The sequence below is a fragment of the Moschus berezovskii genome, chromosome 6 (genome assembly GCF_049115385.1).
Source record: "Moschus berezovskii isolate FMDL1 chromosome 6, NW_MosBer_1.0, whole genome shotgun sequence".
In the NCBI taxonomy this organism is placed as follows: domain Eukaryota; kingdom Metazoa; phylum Chordata; class Mammalia; order Artiodactyla; family Moschidae; genus Moschus; species Moschus berezovskii.
This window is the reverse complement of record NC_142465.1, coordinates 111,487,102-111,506,018: the sequence shown is the minus strand read 5'-3', so window position 1 is coordinate 111,506,018 and position 18,917 is coordinate 111,487,102. Positions and strand designations below refer to the sequence as shown.

Sequence of the window (18,917 nt, the reverse complement as noted above, 5' to 3'; positions counted from 1 at the left end):
AGCCGTGAGGGCGCCTGGCCGGGCGGGCTAGCGGGCGGGCGGCCAGGGCAGGGGGCCGCGGGATCAGTGATGCCCGGGGCGGGGACCGAGGGCCGATCCGCCGACGGGCCCCAGGCGGGAGCGGCTGCGGCCGGGAAAGCCTTGGCGTTTCGGCGGAGTTTGACAGGTCAGCGCGTAGTCAGCCCGTGTGGCGCTTTCAAACACCCGAGCCGGAATCCACACACGGTGGAATCCCTCGGTCTGAAGAGACCGGCTGCGGGGCTTCGGCGCGTTCGCCGGGCCGGGCCGGGCCGCAGTCGCCGCTGGTGCGGAGCGTGTCGGTCGCCCAGAGCCCGGCGAGCTCGATAGCGGACGCGGCTCACCTGGTCCGGCCCGGGTCGGCGCTCCTCGGTCCACGGCCGCTGGGCGGCGTTTCGTCGAGGGGGACCCTTGCTTTCTTCGTTAACTGATGGGCGTTTGGGTTTTTGCGCTTTCTGGTCTCCGAGTCCGTTTGAGGTCTGTTCTTCCCGGGGACTCACAGACCGAGGCACAAACCTCTGAAATCTAAATTCTCCCCCAACCTGGAGCTCCGGGCCCGGCTCAGGCGTTTCGGCGGCCTCGGGTCTGGTTGTTTCGGGAAGGTTTGTACAGTTTTCTGTTCTCAGTACAGCACTCCTGGACCCTTGGCGGTCACGGGCAGAGCAGCGTTCGTGTGCGGGGCTCGCTGGAGACGCCGCCAGGTCGGCCGTCCAGTGATGGGCACCGGGGGGGCTGGACATGAGCGGACGGATGATGTAGCAGAGCCGGGGAGTGGGGGGCTCATCTCCGAGCAGACCTAGCGCGTTTTCGGTGTTTTGTGTGTGCACGGACCGGTCCCCGAAGAGAACCAGTACTCGGGGCGCCTGGCCGGTGTGCTGGGTGACCCTCGCGCTGTCCCTGCCGAAGTCCGGAAGGCCGCACCTCTGCCTGCTTGTTTCAGACTGTAAACCAGCGGCCTCGTTGTCCTTCAGTGCCACAGTTTAAGTTTTTATTCATGATTCCACTGTTTCTTTAGCATATTTTAAAAAAATTGATGGAAAGATTCTTTAAATTCTGTAATTCTTTACAATTTTCCAGTTTTGCTCACTCGAGATCGTGCGCAAAAGGTTGTGTAACAACCCTCTTTTTCCCACTACCCCTGCCCTGCCCCTTCCTCCTTCCCTCCCCCACTGGTACCACCACTGAGTTCACTAGTGAGTCTCCTTCTCTTTTGTTGACTAGTTTGTTGTGTTGTTTCAGTTCCACCTGTGAGTGACATCACACGGTGTTCATCGTTCTCCCTCTGACTTACTTCACTTAGTTTAACGCCCTCCCAAGTCCATCCGTGTCTAGAAGGTCCTCCAAACTTGTTGATGCAGAAAGGCACGCTTCTTTCTGATGAGCTTTGTTCAGGTGAGTTTGGTGGTGTCCACTGTGAGTTCAGTGTTTGGTGGTGTCCACTGTGAGTTCAGTGTTAAGCAATCAGCACTGTGTCTTACTTATATAGGGTGCCTTTAATTGAAACATGCAGAGCAAGGCTTGTACTGACTGATGGAAATGAAGCAACTGGAGGCTTGCGCTGTTGGGGACCTAGCCGTGTTTCTACAGGAGCAGTGGCTGGGTCTTGGATCAGTCAGTGCGCAGAGTACCTGTAGAACAGATCACCAGCAACAGTGAGAGTGGACTGTGTTGACCAGTTCATTTACTCAGAAAGCTTTGTGGGGATATGTATTCCATTTCTTTGACTTCTAACATTTTTCCACGCATGGTATTTATTCATTTTTAATAAAGCCCTGGCAGTTTTGAAGTGGAGAAGAGCTAAAATAAAGCCACCCTTCTCTTTATTCTACAGGTTGGGTAGGAACTATGTATGCTAAGTCCTAGAGGTCCAGTCAGTAGTTAGTATACGGCCCTTGTGTTCTCAGCAGTAGAATGGATTATAGTGTTACCTGTGCTGTGTGCTCAGTCTTGTCTGACTCTGTGGGCCGCCAGGCCTTCTTTCCATGGGATTCTCCAGCAAGAATACTGGAGTGGGGTGCTATTTCCTCCTCCAGGGGATCTTGCTGACCCAAGGATGGAACCCATGTGTCTTGCATCTCCTGCATTTGGCAGGCCAGTTCTTTATCGCTGAGCTACCTGGGAAACCATGTGCTGTGATGTCTGTCTAAATGCTATGGGAATTTAGGATTAATTCTGTTTAGAGTGTAGTGAAGTGTGTCAGGTTTCAAGGAAGAGAGGACGTTTTGATATCTTTTTTATTCTTAAGTAATGCTTTTTCTCCTCTTGCTAAATTTAAAAAAAGTTTTACAAGCATGCGAGCAGCATGTACATAAATGAGAATAAAATAAAGAGTTTTGGTATCTAGGCTTGCTGGTCTTTATCCTCATAGTTAGCACTTCACTGATCATTGAGCTTGGTCAGCTCTGCCTCAGTGATGCGGATACAGAGTCCATGCTTGTCGTCTGTGGCTGTCACTTTGATCGAGCCTCTGTTGTTTCCTCTGCTGACTGTTGTAATGTAGACTCCCAACTGTGCTCTCCTGCAGTTATTCACTGCTGACAAGGAACATTTCCAGGTGAAAATATTGTATAATTCTCAACTTAAAATTTCCACTGCTCTCCCATGTTTACAAACTAAAGTTTTAGGCTTTTAAAGGTGGCTTATTCATCATAATGTTACCAGAAGGGTGTGTGTGACGGGAGGTCCATCTGCTCACCACTCAAAAGCCAATAAACAGGCCAGGTTGGTGGAAAGGCAAGTTTGCTTTGTTTCAGATGCCAGCAACTGAGGGGGAGTGTGGTGGACATCTGTCCAAAGACTGACTCTGCACCCCTCGCCCCCACAAGCAAGGGATGAGATCTTTCATGGCTAGAGCTGGAGGGTGTGGCGGGGGTGCCGGCTGCATGCAGAAACGGCACAGTCATCTCTTAGTCATTTTCAAATTGGTCATCACTGGTCTTCCTAGCATCATCTTGGTTTTAGGAACAATTAATCTTCAGCTCTAGGGTGCATTGTTCCCATTTCTTTGCAGTTAGTTCTCAGAATTGTGGCAGCTTAAGTCTCGGGTTCAGTCTGGTCATCAAGTAGTTAACTTCTCCACCTGGTGTTTTAGTATCTGTAAGACAGCTCACAGGATATGGTTCAAAGTATTACCTATAGTCCTTGAGAAAAAACTAAAGGTCCTTGACTATGCTTCATGCTACATTATTATTTAGTCTCCTTCAACTGTTTTCAAAATGTTTTGAAATTTTCCACAGACAAAAAGCAAGCAGAGGACATGGGTGGGGGGAAATCCCCTGCCCCCTTTAAGCATTAAACTTAAAGCCAGCAGTCCTACACTCCATACCCTGTGACAACATTCAGTTCAGTCACTCAGTCATGTCCGACTCTTTGCGACCCCATGGACTGCAGCACGCCAGGCTTCCCTGTCCATCACCAACTCCCGGAGCTTGCTCAAACTCATGTCCATTGAGTCCATGATACCATCCAACCATCTCATCCTCTGTCGTCCCCTTCTTCTCCCGTCTTCAGTCTTTCCCAGCATCAGGGTCTTTTCAAATGAGTCAGCTCTTTGCATCAGGTGGACAAAGTATTGGAGTTTCAGCTTCAGCATTCAGTCCTTCCAATGAATATTCAGGATTGATTTCCTTTAGGATGGACTGGTTGTATCTCCTTTGCAGTCCAGGGTACTCTCAAGAGTCTTCTCCAACACTGCAGTTCAAAAGCATCAATTCTTTGGCGCTTAGCTTTCTTTATAGTCCAACTCTCACATCCATACATGACTACTGGAAAAACCACAGCTTTGACTAGACAGACCTTTGTTGGTAAAATAGTGTCTCTGCTTTTTAATCTGTCTTGGTTGGTCATAACTTTTCTTCCAAGGAGCAAGCATCTTTTAATTTCATGGCTGTGGTCACCATCTACAGTGATTTTGTGACAACATTACTAGACAGTTTTTCCATCCTGAACATTAGGGTCAAAAGTATCATTAGAAACAAAGCAATTACTTTCTATTGAGTGTCTCTGTTACCAAAATCAGATCAATATTGCAGGAGAACTTTGCTTTTTTAACAGAGGTGAAGAAAAGGAAAGTTAGTCTTGTATCAGTTTACTGTTAATAGCAAAATTTATGTACCTAATTAAATTTAGTCTAATCTTAATCTTGACAACATAAATTTTTTTCAAAAAAATTTTTAATAAACCTTTTATCATTTTTTGGATTTGAATAAATTAGTCCTATATTTTCCCCATCCAGAAACAGCTGTAGGACAAAATTATTACCATCATTTTTTTCAATAAAAATATTTTTATTTTTGTATACCTTTTTTTTTGCCAACAGCATGTTGACTTACTTGTTTTTACATACCAAAATGCTTTCCTTATTATTTTTACACATCACAGTTTTTAACCCTTGAAACCATAACAAAACCAAGAAACAGGTAATTGAAATGTTATACCAGCATTTTCTGATCGGCCAACTTAAGAACATACTCCATAACCTCAAAAAACATACACTTTTAATAGCATAATTTTTTTAATAGTACATGTATGTTTAATAAACACAAACATCTTTAGTTTTCCTCTTGGTTTTATAAGAAGACAAAAGTAAGTAAATTTAGATTTGTTTGATTTGTAAGCACACATATTTTTTTGAACCAATTAAGTAGAGCTTCTTTACAAATTAACCTCAGCAATATCATCCAAAGACAAAAACACATACTGAGACATGCACACATTCAAACAGAGGTCTCATTGTTTCATCCTTTTACATTTTATGAATTAGGCATTGCAATTAATCTTACCAGTTTATGGATAATAGAATGGCCAAATTTAGATACTCAATTTTAAAAGGTTTTTTTCCTTTTTTCTTAGCTTGAAGTTTCACAATTAATCCAAGGCTGGAGTTCCAAGCGACATGGACTATGTTTGTATTTCAGGGACATGAAAAGTGTTAACCTCAAGTTTTCCCCTAGGCTTATTTTTGTTTCCTCAGGGTCTGAAAAAAGCATTTTATCAAGCTAGCTTTTCCTAACTGTATATGTAAAGAGAACTGGCTTTTTTGAATTTTAAGAGTTCCGTTTTAAACAGTCTTCTCTGGAGTCTAAAGAATACTGTTGCCATATATGGTCCAAAAATAAAAATCATCTTTCTTTAGTCATAATTTTCCAGCTAAAATTTTTCTTAATGAATTGAACCTGAATTTCCATTTTACATAAGGCAGCAAGAATACCAGTCACACAGGTGGAATACACACACACACCAATTGACAGATCTGTCATAAACCCTCTTTGAGGGTGACCAGTACGGAGTCACAAACAAACACTTCCCAGAACAAACAGTCCTCGAAGTTGGACATCAGACCCGATTGTCAAGGATGCCCATTGTCCGGCTCTGCAGCCCCATGGACTATAGCCTGCCAGGCTCCTCTGTCCATGGGATGCTCCAGGCAAGAATACTGGAGTGAGTTGCCATTTTCTTCTCCAGAGGATCTTCCCGACCCAGGGATGGAACCTGGGTCTCCTGCATTGCAGGCAGACGCTTTTCCGTCTGAGTTACTAGCACTCACAAATGGGAAGATTGCCCGTGTGCACACCGGTGGACTTCCCCGGTCTTAGAGCTCATCAGCTTGTCCCAAATGTAAGTTTTTATCCCACCAAGGAAGAGCGTATGTTGGCAGCCAGTGCTGAGCAGGGGAGAAACAGGGAGGATCCTCAAAGCAAAAGGTTCTGAGAGCTGCTGGGAACACCCCCCAAATGCCCTACTTGGGCTTGCTCACCACGAGCAGGTGGATTCACCGTCATGGCCACAGCTCTCCCCTGGAAGACCCAGGAGAGCCCGGTGCTATGAAAGCACAGGAGCCAGCTGGAGCCAGCCCCGAACTGTGCACCAAGGTCTGTTACTGAACGGGTGTGAAGGTGGGGTTTGGCTGCTCACCACTCACAAGTTCAATAAACAGCCAGGTTTGGTGGAAAGTTTGCTTTATTTCAGAGGCCGGCAGATGTGGCGGGCAGTGGAGGACATCTGTCTGAAGGCCGTCCCCCCCTCCCCCGGCACACAGGTAGCGGGTGAGAGCTTTTATAGACAGAGTTGGGGGGGGGCCTACATGTAGAAACAGCACAGTCCGCTCTGACAGTCACCTCCAGTGGGTCATCAGTGGTCTGACCAGCATCATCTTGATTGTTTTAGGTACAGTTCCAGGATCCATTTGTTCCCATTTCTCTGCGGTCAGTTCTTGGAATTGTGGCAGCTCATATCGTGGGTACAGTCTGGTCATCATGTAGTTAACTTCTCCACCTGGTGTTTTCATATCTGTAAGACAGCTCATAGGCTATGGCTCAGAATAATATCTACAGCCCTTGAAAGAACTAAAGGTCCTTGACTCTGCTTCATGACTACATTATTATTACTTAGTCTCCTTTGACTGTTTTCCTTTGTTTCCTCATTTTTCACTTTTCTGACTAAGTTTAGTTTTTGACTAAAGTTTTCCACAGACAAAAGTCAGGCAGAGGACATGGTGGGGAGCAAGGACCATCGGGTCCTGCTCTGTTTCAGTAATGCCCTGTCTTGTCTTTAATAAAGATGAGAAGAGGTCAGACAAAAGAGTGGGTTCAGTCACTCAGTCGTGTCCAGCTCTTTGTGACTCCATGCATTGTAGCCTGCCAGGCTTCTCTGTCCATGGGATTTCCCAGTCAAGAGTACTGGAGTGGGTTGTCATTTCCTTCTTCAGGGCATCTTTCCGACCCAGGGATCGAACCTGCATCTCCTGTGTCTCCTGCATTGGTAGGTGGATTCTTCACGACTGAGCCACCTTGAAAGCCCGGACAAAAGAGAAAGCCATCCTTATGTGGCATGTCTCCTTCTCACCTTTCTTCCTCCCTCTACCGTTAATTAGAATTGCTTTTAGGTGATAAGGAACTAGATAAGAATAAGGGCATTGGGGGCAGTCTTACTTACCTTCTTATTCTTAGTTAAGTCACTCAGTCTGACTCTGTGACCCCATGGACTGCAGCACGCCAGGCTTCCCTGTCTATCACCAGCTCCTGGAGCTTGCTCAAACTCATGTCCATCAAGTCAGTGATGCCATCCAACCATCTCATTCTCTGTCGACCCCTTCTCCTCCTGCCTTCAATCTTCGCCTGCATCAGGGTCTTTTCTAATGAGACAGTTCTTCACATCAGGTGGCCAAAGTATTAGAGCTTCAGCATCAGTCCTTCCAATGAATATTCAGGACTGATTTTCTTTAGGATGGACTGGTTGAATTTCCTTGCAGTCCAAGGGACTCTCCAGAGTCTTCAACACCACAGTCAAAAGCATCAATTCTTTGGCACTCAGCTTTCTTTATAGTCCAACTCTCACATCCATACATGACCACTGGAAAAACCATAGCTTTGACTAGATGGACTTTTGTTGGCAAAGTAATGTCTCTGCTTTTTAATATACTGTCTAGATTGGTCGTAGCTTTTCGTCCAAGGAGCAAGCGTCTATTAATTTCATGGCTGCAGTCACCATCTGCAGTGATGTTGGAGCCCAAGAAAATAAAGTCTGTCACTGTTTCCATTGTTTCCCCCATCTGTCTGCCATGAAGTGATGGGACTGGATGCCATGATCTTTGATTTTTGAATGTTGAGTTCTAAGCCAGCTTTTTCACTCTCCTCTTTCACTTTCATCAGGAGGCACTTAGTTCCTCTTCACTTTCTGCCATAAGGGTAGTGTCATCTGCATATCTGAGGTGGTTGATATTTCTCCTGGCAATCTTGATTCCAGCTTGTGCTTCATCCAGCCCGGCATTTCGCATGATGTACTCTGCATAGAAGTTAAATAAGGAGAATGACAGTATACAGCCTCGATGTACTCCTTTTCTTCTTAATATCACTTGAATTCATCAATTTCTTGCTTAAAACCACTGTACCTAGTTCAGGCTCTTACCCACCAGCCCCCAGAGCCTTTTTTTTTTTTTTTTTGGTCATATGGTTTTCTTTGGGGAAATACCTATCAGAAGAAAATTCTTGGGTCATATGGCAAATTCATGTTTAATTTCTAGAGAAATTATCAGGTTTTATTATAAAACTACAAAGTGTCTAGGAGAAAACATTAAAAAAATAGCTTCATGATCTGGAGGGGTGCAAAGGTTAGACTCAGAAAGCAACAACCTCTTAAAAAAGAATAGGCTGGGTAACATCAAAAGTGAAAACTTCTCATTTAAGGTAACTCTACAAATGAACAGGGTCTCACACCTGTTTGACAAAGCGCTGATATGCATGGCATGTAAAGAACTACTGGGGTTCAGGGGCTGGGACTAGTCCTTTGTTGCCTGCTGCTCTGCCCTCTGGGATGCTTGGCTTCATCTTCAAGCCACACTTTCTCCGTGAAGAGTACCCTGTTTACAGCTGTCAGCAGTGCATGAGCATTCTGGCTGCTTCACATCCTTGCCAACTTTTGGTGTTGTCAGCCTTCATTTTTAGCCATTCAGTGGTGGGTGAAAAGTGGTGTGTTATTATGGTTGGTTTTAATTTTAGTCTTTGATTACTAACAATGCTGAGCACTTTCTCCTGTGTTTATTGACGTTTTATATCTTCTTTTGTGGAGTGCCTGGGCAAAAGGTTTACGCAAATCTTAAATTAAAACTGGGTTGTCTTTTTATTTTTGAGTTGTAGGAGTTCTTTATGTATCCTTTTTATATCCTGGATATCAGTCTTTGCGATTGCCCATTCATTTTCTTAGAGTTGTTTTGATAAAGTAGTTTTACATTTTGATGTAGTCATATTTGTCTTTTTTTTTCCTTTAATAATTATTGGTTCCTAGGTTGTAAGTAAGAAATCTTGGCTACCTCCAGGTTGTGAAGATATTTTCTTGTAGAAGTTTTAGTTTTAGCTTTTATGTCTAGGCTAAAATTCATCTCCAGCTTCTGTGAATGGTGTAAAAGTTATTTTGTGAAAAATATTAAATGTTCTTCCCATACAGATCTCCAGTTGTTCCAGCACTGCTTGTTGAAAATACCATTGTACTGCACTGGTGCCTTTGCTGGATTTCGGATGATGGTTGATTTCTGGACCCTCTTTTCTGATCCAGTGTTCCAGTCCTCACCACTGTTTTTTTGTTGGTTTTGTTTTTTACATTGTTACCTATTTTTGGCTGTGCTGGTCTTCACTGCCGCCAGAGCCTTTCTCTAGTTGTGGTGAGTGGGGCTGCTCTCTGAGCACACAGGCTTCTCATCGTGGTGGCTTCTCTTGTCGGGGAGCATAGGCCTAGCACATGTGGACTTCAGTAGTTGCGGCTCCCAGGCTCTACAGCACAGGCTCAATAGTTGTGGGCCACAGGCTTAGTTACTCTATGGCATGTGGGATCTTCCCAGATCAGGGATTGAACCCGTATCTCCTGTATTGGCAGGCAGATTCTTTACCACTGAGCTAGTAGGGAAGCTCCCCACCAACCCCCACAGTGTTTTAATTATAGTAAGTCTTGAAGTCATGCAGTGTAGGTTAACAACTTCATTGGTTTTCAAATTTGATTTGGTTAGTTTAGATCTTTTTCATTTTGTTTGAATCATCATCCTAGCAATTTCTGCAAAAAGTCTGGTAGGATTATGATTATGCTGTTATTGCCACATCATTTAATAGGGTACATTTTTGAGGGTGGTCTTATTAATATTCCCTTTTGCAGATGAGAAAATTGGGGCCCAGAGAGGTTAAGTGTCCTGTTTAAGTCCTTGGAGCTCAGTCCTGAACCACATTGGACTGTGACCCTCATAGCTTGCTTTACCACCGGGGATGGCACACTGTGACCTGTGGACCACAGCTGCCACCTCTTTTGTGGTAAAGTTTTTGTTTCTTTCTTTTTGGTTTTCATTGTTTATATTGGAGCATAGTTGATTTACAATATTGTGTTAGTTGTAGGTGGACAACAAAGAGATTCAGTTATACATGTATTTGTTATTTTTCAAATTCTTTTACCATTTAGGTTATTACAGAACATTGAGCAACATTCCCTGTGCTGTACAGTAACTGGTCCTTGTTGGTTTTCTGTTTTAATAGATACCTGTCAGTGTAGCAGCGTGTACATGTCACTCCCAATCTATCCCTTTCCTCCACCCTTCTACCCCAACCATATGGTTGTTCTAAAAGTCTGTGATGTGAAGCTGTTTCTGTTTTGTAAACAAGTTCACTTGTGTAATAAAGTTTTATTGGGACACAACCACACTCATTCATTTACATATTGTTAGTGGCTTTTTGGGAGAAGGCTATGGCACCCCACTCCAGTACTCTTGCCTGGAAAATCCCATGGACAGAGGAGCCTAATGGGCTGCAGGCCATGGGGTTGTTAAGAGTCAGACATGACTGAGTAACTTCACTTTCACTTTTCACTCTCATGCATTGGAGAAGAAAATGGCAACACACTCCAGTGTTCTTGCCTGGAGAATCCCAGGGACGGCGGAGCCTGTGGGCTGCCGTCTATGGGGTCGCACAGAGTCAGACACGACTGAAGTGACTTAGCAGCAGTGGCGGCTTTTTGTTCACTCACTTAAGTCGTGTCCGACTCTTTGCAACCCCATGCCCTGCAGCACACCAGGCTTCCCTGTCCATCTCCTGGAACTTGCTCAGACTCTTGTCCATTGAGTCAATGATGCCATCCAACCGTCTCATCCTCTGTCATCTCATTCTCCTGCCTTCAATCTTTCCCAGCATCAGGGTCTTTTCCAGTGAGTCGGCTCTCCACATCAGGTGTCCAGAGGACTGCAGCGTCAGCATCAGGCCTTCCAGTGAATATTCAGGATGAAAATCCTTTAAGATTGACTGGTTGGATTTTCTTGCAGTCCAAGGGACTCTCAATGATCTTCTCCAACACCAGAGTTCGAAAGCATCAGTTCTTCAGTGCTCAGCATTCTTTGTGATTCGACTCTCACATCCATATATGACTACTGGAAAAACCATAGCTTTGATTATATGGACCTTTGTTGGCAAGGTGATGCCTCTCCTTTTTAATGTGCTCTCTAGGTTTGTCATAGCTTTCCTTCCAAGGAGCAAGCATCTTTTAACTTCATGGCTACAGTCACTGTCCTAGTGTTTTTGGAGCCCAGGAAAATAAAAGTCTGTCACTGTTACCATTGTTTCCCCATCTATTTGCCATGAAGTGATGGGACCAGATGCCATGATTTGTTTTTTGAATGTTGAGCATTTTGTTTTTTTTAAATAGCTTTATTGAAGTTCACCCATACAATTCACCCACTTTAAATATATAATTCAATAGCTTTTATATTTGCACAGTTGTGGAACTATCACCATCATTGATTTTAGAACGTTTTCATCACCCTGAAAAGTAACCCTGTATCCAGTAGCAGTTACTCCCCATTTTCCCTGTTGCACCTCCTGCCCCAGCTTATGGCAGCACTGATCAATTTTTTATAGTGGTTTAGTTGCTAAGTTATGTCTGACTCTTGCGACCCCAGTGACTGTAGGTCACCAGGCTCCTCTGTCCATGGAAAGGTTCCAGGCAAGAATACTGGAGTAGGTTGCCATTTCCTTCTTCAGGGAATGTTGAGTTTTAAGCCAGTTTTTTCACTCTCCTCTTTCACCTTCATCAAGAAGCTCTTTAGTTCCTCTTCACTTTCTGCCATTAAAGTGGTATCATCTCCGTATCTGAGGTTGTTGATATTTGCCCCAGGAATCTTGATTCCAGCTTGTGAGTCATCCAGCCCAGCATTTCGCATGATGTACTCTGCATATAAGTTAAATAAGCAGGGTGACAATATACAGCCTTGACGTACTCTTTTCCCAAATTTGGAACCAGTCTGTTGTTCATATCTGGTTCTAACTGTTGTTTCTTGACCTGCATACAGGTTTCTCAGGAGGCAGGTAAGGTGGTCAGGTATTCCCATGTCTTGAAGAATTTTCCAGTTTGTTGTGATACACATAGTAAAGGTTTTAGTGTAGTCAATGAAGCAGAAGTAGTTGTTCTGGAATTTCCTTGCTTTTTATATGATCCAGTGGATGTTGGCAATTTTATCTCTGGTTCCTCTGCATTTTCTAAATCCAGCTTGTACATGTGGAAGTTCTCAGTTCACATATTGTTGAAGCCTGGCTTGGAGAATTTTGAGCATTACCTTGCTAGCTTGTGAAATGAATGCAGTTGTGCAGTAGTTTGAACATTCTTTGGCATTACCTTTCTTTGGGATTGGAATGCGAACTGATCTTTCCCAGTCCTGTGGCCACTGCCAAGTTTTCCAAGTTTGTTGGCATATTGAGTGCAGCACTTTCACAGCATCATCTTTTAGGATTTGAAATAGCTCAACTGGAATTCCATCACCTCCTTAGCTTTGTTCACAGTGATGCTTCCTAAGGCTCACTTGACTTCGCACTCCAGGATGTCTGGCTCTAGGTGAGTGATCACACCATCATGGTTATCTGGGTCATTAAGACCATTTTTTATACAGTTCTTGTGTGTATTCTTACCACCTCTTCTTAATCTCTTTTGCTTCTATTAGATCCTTGCAGTTTCTATCCTTTATTGTGCCTGTCTTTGCATGAAATGTTCCCTTGGAATCTCTAATTTTCTTGGAGAGATTCTAGTCTTTCCCATTGTACTGTTTTCCTCTATTTCTTTGCTTTGTTCACTTAAGGCTTTCTTATCTCTCTTGCTGTTCTCTGGAACTCTGCATTCAGTTGGATATATCTTTCTTTTTCTCCTTTGTCTTTTGCCTCTCTTCTTTTCTCAGCTATTTGTAAGGCCTCCTCAGACAACCACTTTGTCTTCTTGCATTTCTTTTTCTTTGGGATGGTTTTGGTCACTGCCTCCTGTACAGTGTTATAACCTCCATCCATAGTTCTTCAGGCATTCTGTCTACCAAATTGAATCCCTTGAAGCTATTTGTCACCTCCACTGTAAATCATAAGGGATTTGATTTAGGTCATATCTGAATGGCCTAGTGGTTTCCCTACTTTCTTCAATTTAAGTCTGAATTCTGCAATAAGGAGCTGATGATTTGAACCACAGTCAGGTCCACATCTTGTTTTTGCTGACTGTATGGAGCTTCTCCATCTTTGGCTGCAAAGAATATAATCTGATTTCGGTATTAATCATCTGTGATGTCCATGTGTAGAGTCTTCTCTTGTGTTGTTGGAAGAGGGCATTTGCTCTGACCAGTGTGTTCTCTTGACACAACTCTGTTAACCTTTGCCCTGCTTCATTTTGTACTCCCAAGCCAAACTTGTCTGTTACTCCAGGTATCTCTTGACTTCCTACTTTGCATTCCAGTCCCCTATGATGAAAAGGGCATCTTCTTTTTGGTGTTAGTTCTAGAAGGTTTTGTAGGTCTTCATAGAACTGTTCAACTTCAGCTTCTTTGGCATTAGTGGTTGGGGCATAGACTTGGATTACTATGATGTTGAGTGGTTTTGCCTTGGAAACAAACCAAAATCATTCTGTCGTTTTTGAGATTGCACCCAAGTACTGCATTTCAGACTCTGGTTGACAGTGAGGGCTACTCCATTTCTTCTAAGGGATTCTTGCCAATGGTCATCTGAATTAAATTCTCCCATTCTCGTCCATTTTGGTTCACTAATTCCTAAAATGTCGATGTTCACTCTTGCCATCTTGTTTGACCATGTCCAGTTTACCTTGATTTAAAGACCTAACATTCCAGGTTCCCATGCAATATTGTTCTTTACAGCGTCAGACTTTACTTCCATCACCAGACACATCCACAACTGGGTGTCCTTTCCATTTTGGCTCAGCCTCTTCATTCTTTCTGGAGCCTTGTTGTCACTCTTCCCCAGTAGCATATTGGACACTGCTGACTTGGGAGGCTCATCTTTCAGTTCCGTATCTTTTTGCCATTTCGTAGTGTTCATGGGGTTCTCAAGGCAAGAATACTGGAGTGGTTTGCCATTCCCTTCTCCTGCGGACCACGTTTTGTCAGAACTCTCCACCATGACCCAACAACGACTGCTTTCATGCTTCAGTGTCGAAGTGAAGTAGTGACAGAGACTGTATAACCTTTCAAACCTGTTTACTCCCTGACCCTTTATGACAAAAGTTTGCTGACCCCTGCTTTTTAAATTTTTGTTTAAATAACACATGTATGTATTTGAAAAGGAAATAGCATTAAATTTTTTATCTTTAAAAAGACGAGCCTTGCTGCACTGTTGGTCACACTGGCACCACTCCTCAGGGACGTTTCATTTTTTTAACTGTCTTTTCTGGCATTTACAGTTACATTCTAATAATGTACTGCACTGTTTTTTGATTTAACAATTTTAGACACTAATTATTGACTAGGCAACTCTTTTTAGTGCAAGATTGTAAATAAATTTACCATTTCTTAGCTGAAAGGTAACATTTTATGATCATTTAAATAGTTTCTGCATTTTCATAATAATGTACATAAAGAAATTAACAAGCACTCAGCAATGGTTAACGTTTATTTAATACTTCATATGTGCCAGGCACTCTTCTAAGGCAGGTTTTAAAAATTGAAGTGTAGTGGATTTAGTGTTGTGTTAATTACTGCTGTACTGCAAAGTGATTCACTGATACATATATATATATTTTAAAAATATTCTTTTCCATTCTGGTTTATCATAGGGTACTGAACATAGTTTTCTGTGCTGTACAGTAGGACCTTGCTGTTATCCAGCCTGTATGGAGAACCTTACATCTGCTAACCTCAGCCTCCCACTCTTCGCCCCCCACTCCCCTCCCCCTTGGCAACTACCTGTCAGTTCTCTGTGTTCCTGATTCTGTTTCATAGATAGATTCAATGGTGTCTTATTTTAAGTTCCACATATGAGTGATATCATATGGTGTTTATCTTTCTCTTTCTGACTTCACTTAAGTATGATCATCTCTAGTTGCACTGATGCAGCTTTATGCAGTTTCACACTTAATCTTCACAGAACCCCTAGGAAGTGTAGGTACTATTGTTATCTCCATCTTCCAGATGATGAAATGTCATTGGAGAGGTTATGTGATAGTTCTCTTGGTCAAGACCTCGTGGGTGATGGAGCCAGAAGTCAGCATTAGGAATGTGAGCTCTTAAACACTGTGCTGTGATGCCATGTGTGGAATCATATACTACTTGACGGTCACAGATTTGTGGCTCTATAGGTAATCTGAGGATTTATATGCAGAGATTCATGTGCAGGTCCGCTGAGGCCCCACTTGGAATCCTCTGGGTGTGCGGCAGGGGCAGGGCCTCAGGTAGCAGCTGACCCTCCCGAGGTAAGGCTGTGCACTACCAGCCTGCACACTAGTGTGGGCTCAGTCTAACACACTGGCTCTCAGACTGGAGCTGATGTCAGAATCACTGGGTGGGCTGGTTTCTGATTCAGTCGGTCTGGGGTGGGGCCTCAGCAAGGTCCCAGGAGACAGCGAAGCTGCGGGGACCACGGGTGGCTTAGTGCTGTGTCCTTTCTGAACACAGGGTTTTCTGTGCCATGCGACTCTTCCGTGGCATCATGTCTCCATAACAGTTCAGCTGCTGCGGCTTATGTTTCCTCTTTGACCCCACAGAGGTCAAGGTCATGATGCTCATATAGTTGGTGGTCATAAGCTGGTTATTGGCTCTTCCCTAGCGTGCTTTTGTAATGTATTGCAAACATTGTTTTTATAACATATAACACATTCTTACTGCAAAAATCACCTTTAGTAGCAGCACCACGCTGGCAGAACTCAGCAGAAAGGTAGAAGCAGGCCCTGAGGGATTCAGAGACCTATTCGGTAACAGCCAGGCACTGAGGAACTGCGCCCCTGACCTGTGTTTAAGGTCCGTGGAGAAAGTGACTTCATCTGATTGTAGCGGAGACTTGCCTTTCACCATTAGCATTCTTTCAGATCTCTGTTTTGCTCTTCTGTTTATTTAGAGTCCACCTGAATCAGCATGTCTGGGACTGAGGAAGCAGTCCTTGAAGGCCGTGACAGCCGGCCTGCTGGTGGCAGCCCCGTGTTATGCTTTGGTCAGGTGAGTGTGTCCTCCTCCTCCCTGGAAGGGATGCTGCTGCTGCTGCTTCACTTCAGTCGTGTCCGACTCTTGTGTGACCCCATAGACAGAAGCCCACCAGGGTCCCCCGTCCCTGGGATTCTCCAGGCAGGAACACTGGAGTGAGTTGCCATTTCCTTCTCCAATGCGTGAAAGTGAAAAGTGAAAGTGAAGTCGCTCAGTCATGTCCGACCGTCAGCGACCCCACGGACTACAGCCCACCAGGCTCCTCCATCCATGGGATTTTCTAGGCAAGAGTACTGGAGTGGCTTGCCATTGCCTTCTCCGCTGGAAGGGATGAGGTTAAGTGAAAACCAAGACGGTCTGGGGAAGCAGTGTGTACAGTGCCATCGTGTCCATGTAAGCTGTTGTTTTCATCTAGAGACTTTATTTGGGCATCTCTGTTGAGCTCTGAGGGTGTATTGGAGCTTTAGCAGTACTGGGGGCTACATTTAGATGTAAATTGTTTTTGAATAGGTTACATTTCCATACACTGTAACATTCCAAGTGGAGCAGACTCTGTGAAAAGTCTCAGTGTTTCCTGTCACTTCTGTCCCCGTGACACTTGGATCTCTCTTTTTGGAGGCATCCAAATTTTCTGGGGTTTATGGAGACACTCTGCTTTGTGGAGATTCTTGCTTTGTCCACCCACATTCCATCTGTCTTACCAGAGATCTGTGTGTGTTCGTTCCACTTTAATAGGGCCAGAGGAAAACCACCAGGGGGACGGAAATCTAACCAAATAGTGGTGCAGTTCTCCATGTGCAGGATGGGAAATGGTTGAATTGGAGGGCACGGGGAAGCAAGGCTTCCTATCCTGTTTTCTCCTCTTTCACGTCTACGTAAATGTCGTGAGAGATTCTGAGACAGGAAGTCTTAGTTTCCTAGTTTGCGTTGGAGACAGTTGTGGTAACACGATAGTCACATCTAAGGCAGTGGTTCTCACAATGTGGTCCAGTGACCCCTGGGGTCCACAGGACCTTCCAGAGCCTGTGAAATCAAAGTTATTTTCATACTACTACTAAATACTCTGCCTTTTTCACTCTCATTCTTTCATGAGTGAGGGTGGAGTTTTCCAGAGACTGTATAGCATGTGCCGATGTCATTGCTCTGGTAGTTACTAGAACATGTGCCTGTGAAGTCGTAATTCCTTGTATCGATAGACAACCCACATGAACTCATAGGATCCTCAGTTCGTCTGAGTGTAGGGATGGCAGAAATGTCGGTTGTTTCCCTTTTCTGGTTCCAGTACCAGTACACGGTGGAAGAACACCAGGCCATCCAGAATGCCCTGAGGCAGAGGCTGGGCCCGGAGTACATCAGTAGCCGCATGGCTGGAGGAGGCCAGAAGGTAGGCGAGTTTACTGCCTGAAAGGTGGGGGCCCGTGATGCTGACTGTTGGATGAACCTGCTGGCTCCCTCTCTGGTCCTCATGGATTCAGTAGGCCTTTCATTCACTATCACTTCTCATCTCTGGAAGGGGATGGCATCCATCCTTCATTGTCCTCTGAAGTGGCCCAAGCCACAGCCTTGAGACTCTAGTCTCAGACCTAGTTCTCTTGAGGTAAGTTCACTGGGAATTTCCCTGGAGTGTTTAAGGCAATTTTGACAAAAGAGCTGGTAAGGAATAAGTAAATTCTGATCCACATTTAAGTATGGTGAAGAATTTTAACAAGGTGTTTTTTCTTCTTTATTTTTTCCAGGTGTGTTACATCGAGGGTCACAGGGTCATTAATCTGGCCAATGAGATGTTCGGCTACAATGGCTGGGCACACTCCATCACACAGCAGAACGTGGGTGAGTGTGTGTCCCTTTCTGGCATTGGCCAGCTTCTGGCCGGACATGCTGCGGGTGAGGACCGGGTGGGTGTGCTCTGTCTCTGGCAGGAGGAACATGGGTGAGGCAGGATCAACACGCCCTCACCTGGCTGTCTTTCCCACCCTAGATTTTGTTGACCTTAACAATGGCAAGTTCTACGTGGGCGTCTGTGCATTTGTGCGAGTCCAGCTGAAGGTGAGGGTGATGGAGAAGTGCGGGGGGAGAGAGAGCGGGTGCGGAGGCTCTGGGCCAGAGTGGGCTATGCATTCACTTGGCCTTACTCAGACGCCCAAGAGAATTTTGAGGAGCTCGTTCTCCTGCACATTTTTAAGTGACTAAGAATTTTCACCATATAGACAAACAGTTGCAAGGGTGCATTTTTTGGCATATTGTAAAATTCTACATTCTAAAATACATCTGCTACATCTTTTTAAAATGTACCAATGGATTCTAAATATTAATACCATAGAGGATGACATGCTGTCATCTATTTTAAAAAATATGTATACAAGCTACTTTTTTTTTGAGCAGGTTACTCTTTAGTCATCAGAAATTTTACATTGTTTCTTCTTGACTACATATTTCCCTCCCATTTCTCCATCGGCTTTTTTTTTTTACTAATGCACAGTGATGCTGTTTCTTTTTGGCTACATTGGGTCCTCACTGCTTTGCAAGGGCTTTTCTCTGGTTGCGTGAGCAGGGGCTACTCTTGGTCACCATACTTGGGCTTCTCCCTACAGTTTCCTCTCTTGTTGTGGAGCACAGGCTCAGCAGTAGTGGCTGTGGGCTCTGGAGCTCGGGCTCGGGCGAACAGGGTTAGTTGCTCTATGGCACGTGGGATCTTCCTGGACCAGGGATCAAACCTGTGTCCCCTGCATTGGCAGGCGGATTCTTATCCGCCGCGCCACCAGGGAAGTCCCCTACTGGCTTATATTATATGATTGAAAATCTTTTATTAATAACTATTATAGTTCTCTGCCTGTGTATGTTTGTGTATGTGTAAAAATTTGGAGGGGGGAGTAAATTTCCAGTGATCTTAAGGCTATTAAAATATTCCTTCTGGATTGAGTTACTGTTAATATTACAAGTGTTATTAACACATAATAGCGTCAATTGTGTTTATTTTGAAGAG

General features: G+C 44.3%; 1 protein-coding gene across 12 annotated transcripts in view; it reads left to right on the top strand.

Annotated features, from left to right (window-relative positions):
- RAD52 (RAD52 DNA repair protein) overlaps positions 1 to 18,917 on the top strand; it is a 28,236-nt gene that overhangs the window by 351 nt on the left and 8,968 nt on the right. For 2 of the 12 annotated variants that reach the window (XM_055395286.2, XM_055395287.2), the window contains exons 2-7: positions 1,258 to 1,410; positions 15,852 to 15,949; positions 16,219 to 16,327; positions 17,217 to 17,318; positions 17,671 to 17,764; positions 17,913 to 17,980. In XM_055395286.2, coding sequence (XP_055251261.1) covers positions 1,396 to 1,410; positions 15,852 to 15,949; positions 16,219 to 16,327; positions 17,217 to 17,318; positions 17,671 to 17,764; positions 17,913 to 17,980 — 486 coding nt within the window. In that variant the 5' untranslated portion in view covers positions 1,258 to 1,395. Of the gene's footprint in view, positions 1 to 13; positions 167 to 629; positions 1,411 to 9,150; positions 9,173 to 9,198; positions 15,755 to 15,851; positions 15,950 to 16,034; positions 16,328 to 17,216; positions 17,319 to 17,670; positions 17,765 to 17,912; positions 17,981 to 18,917 lie in introns of those variants that run through there. The other 10 variants (XM_055395295.2, XM_055395296.2, XM_055395288.2 and 7 more) reach the window with 9 other exon arrangements.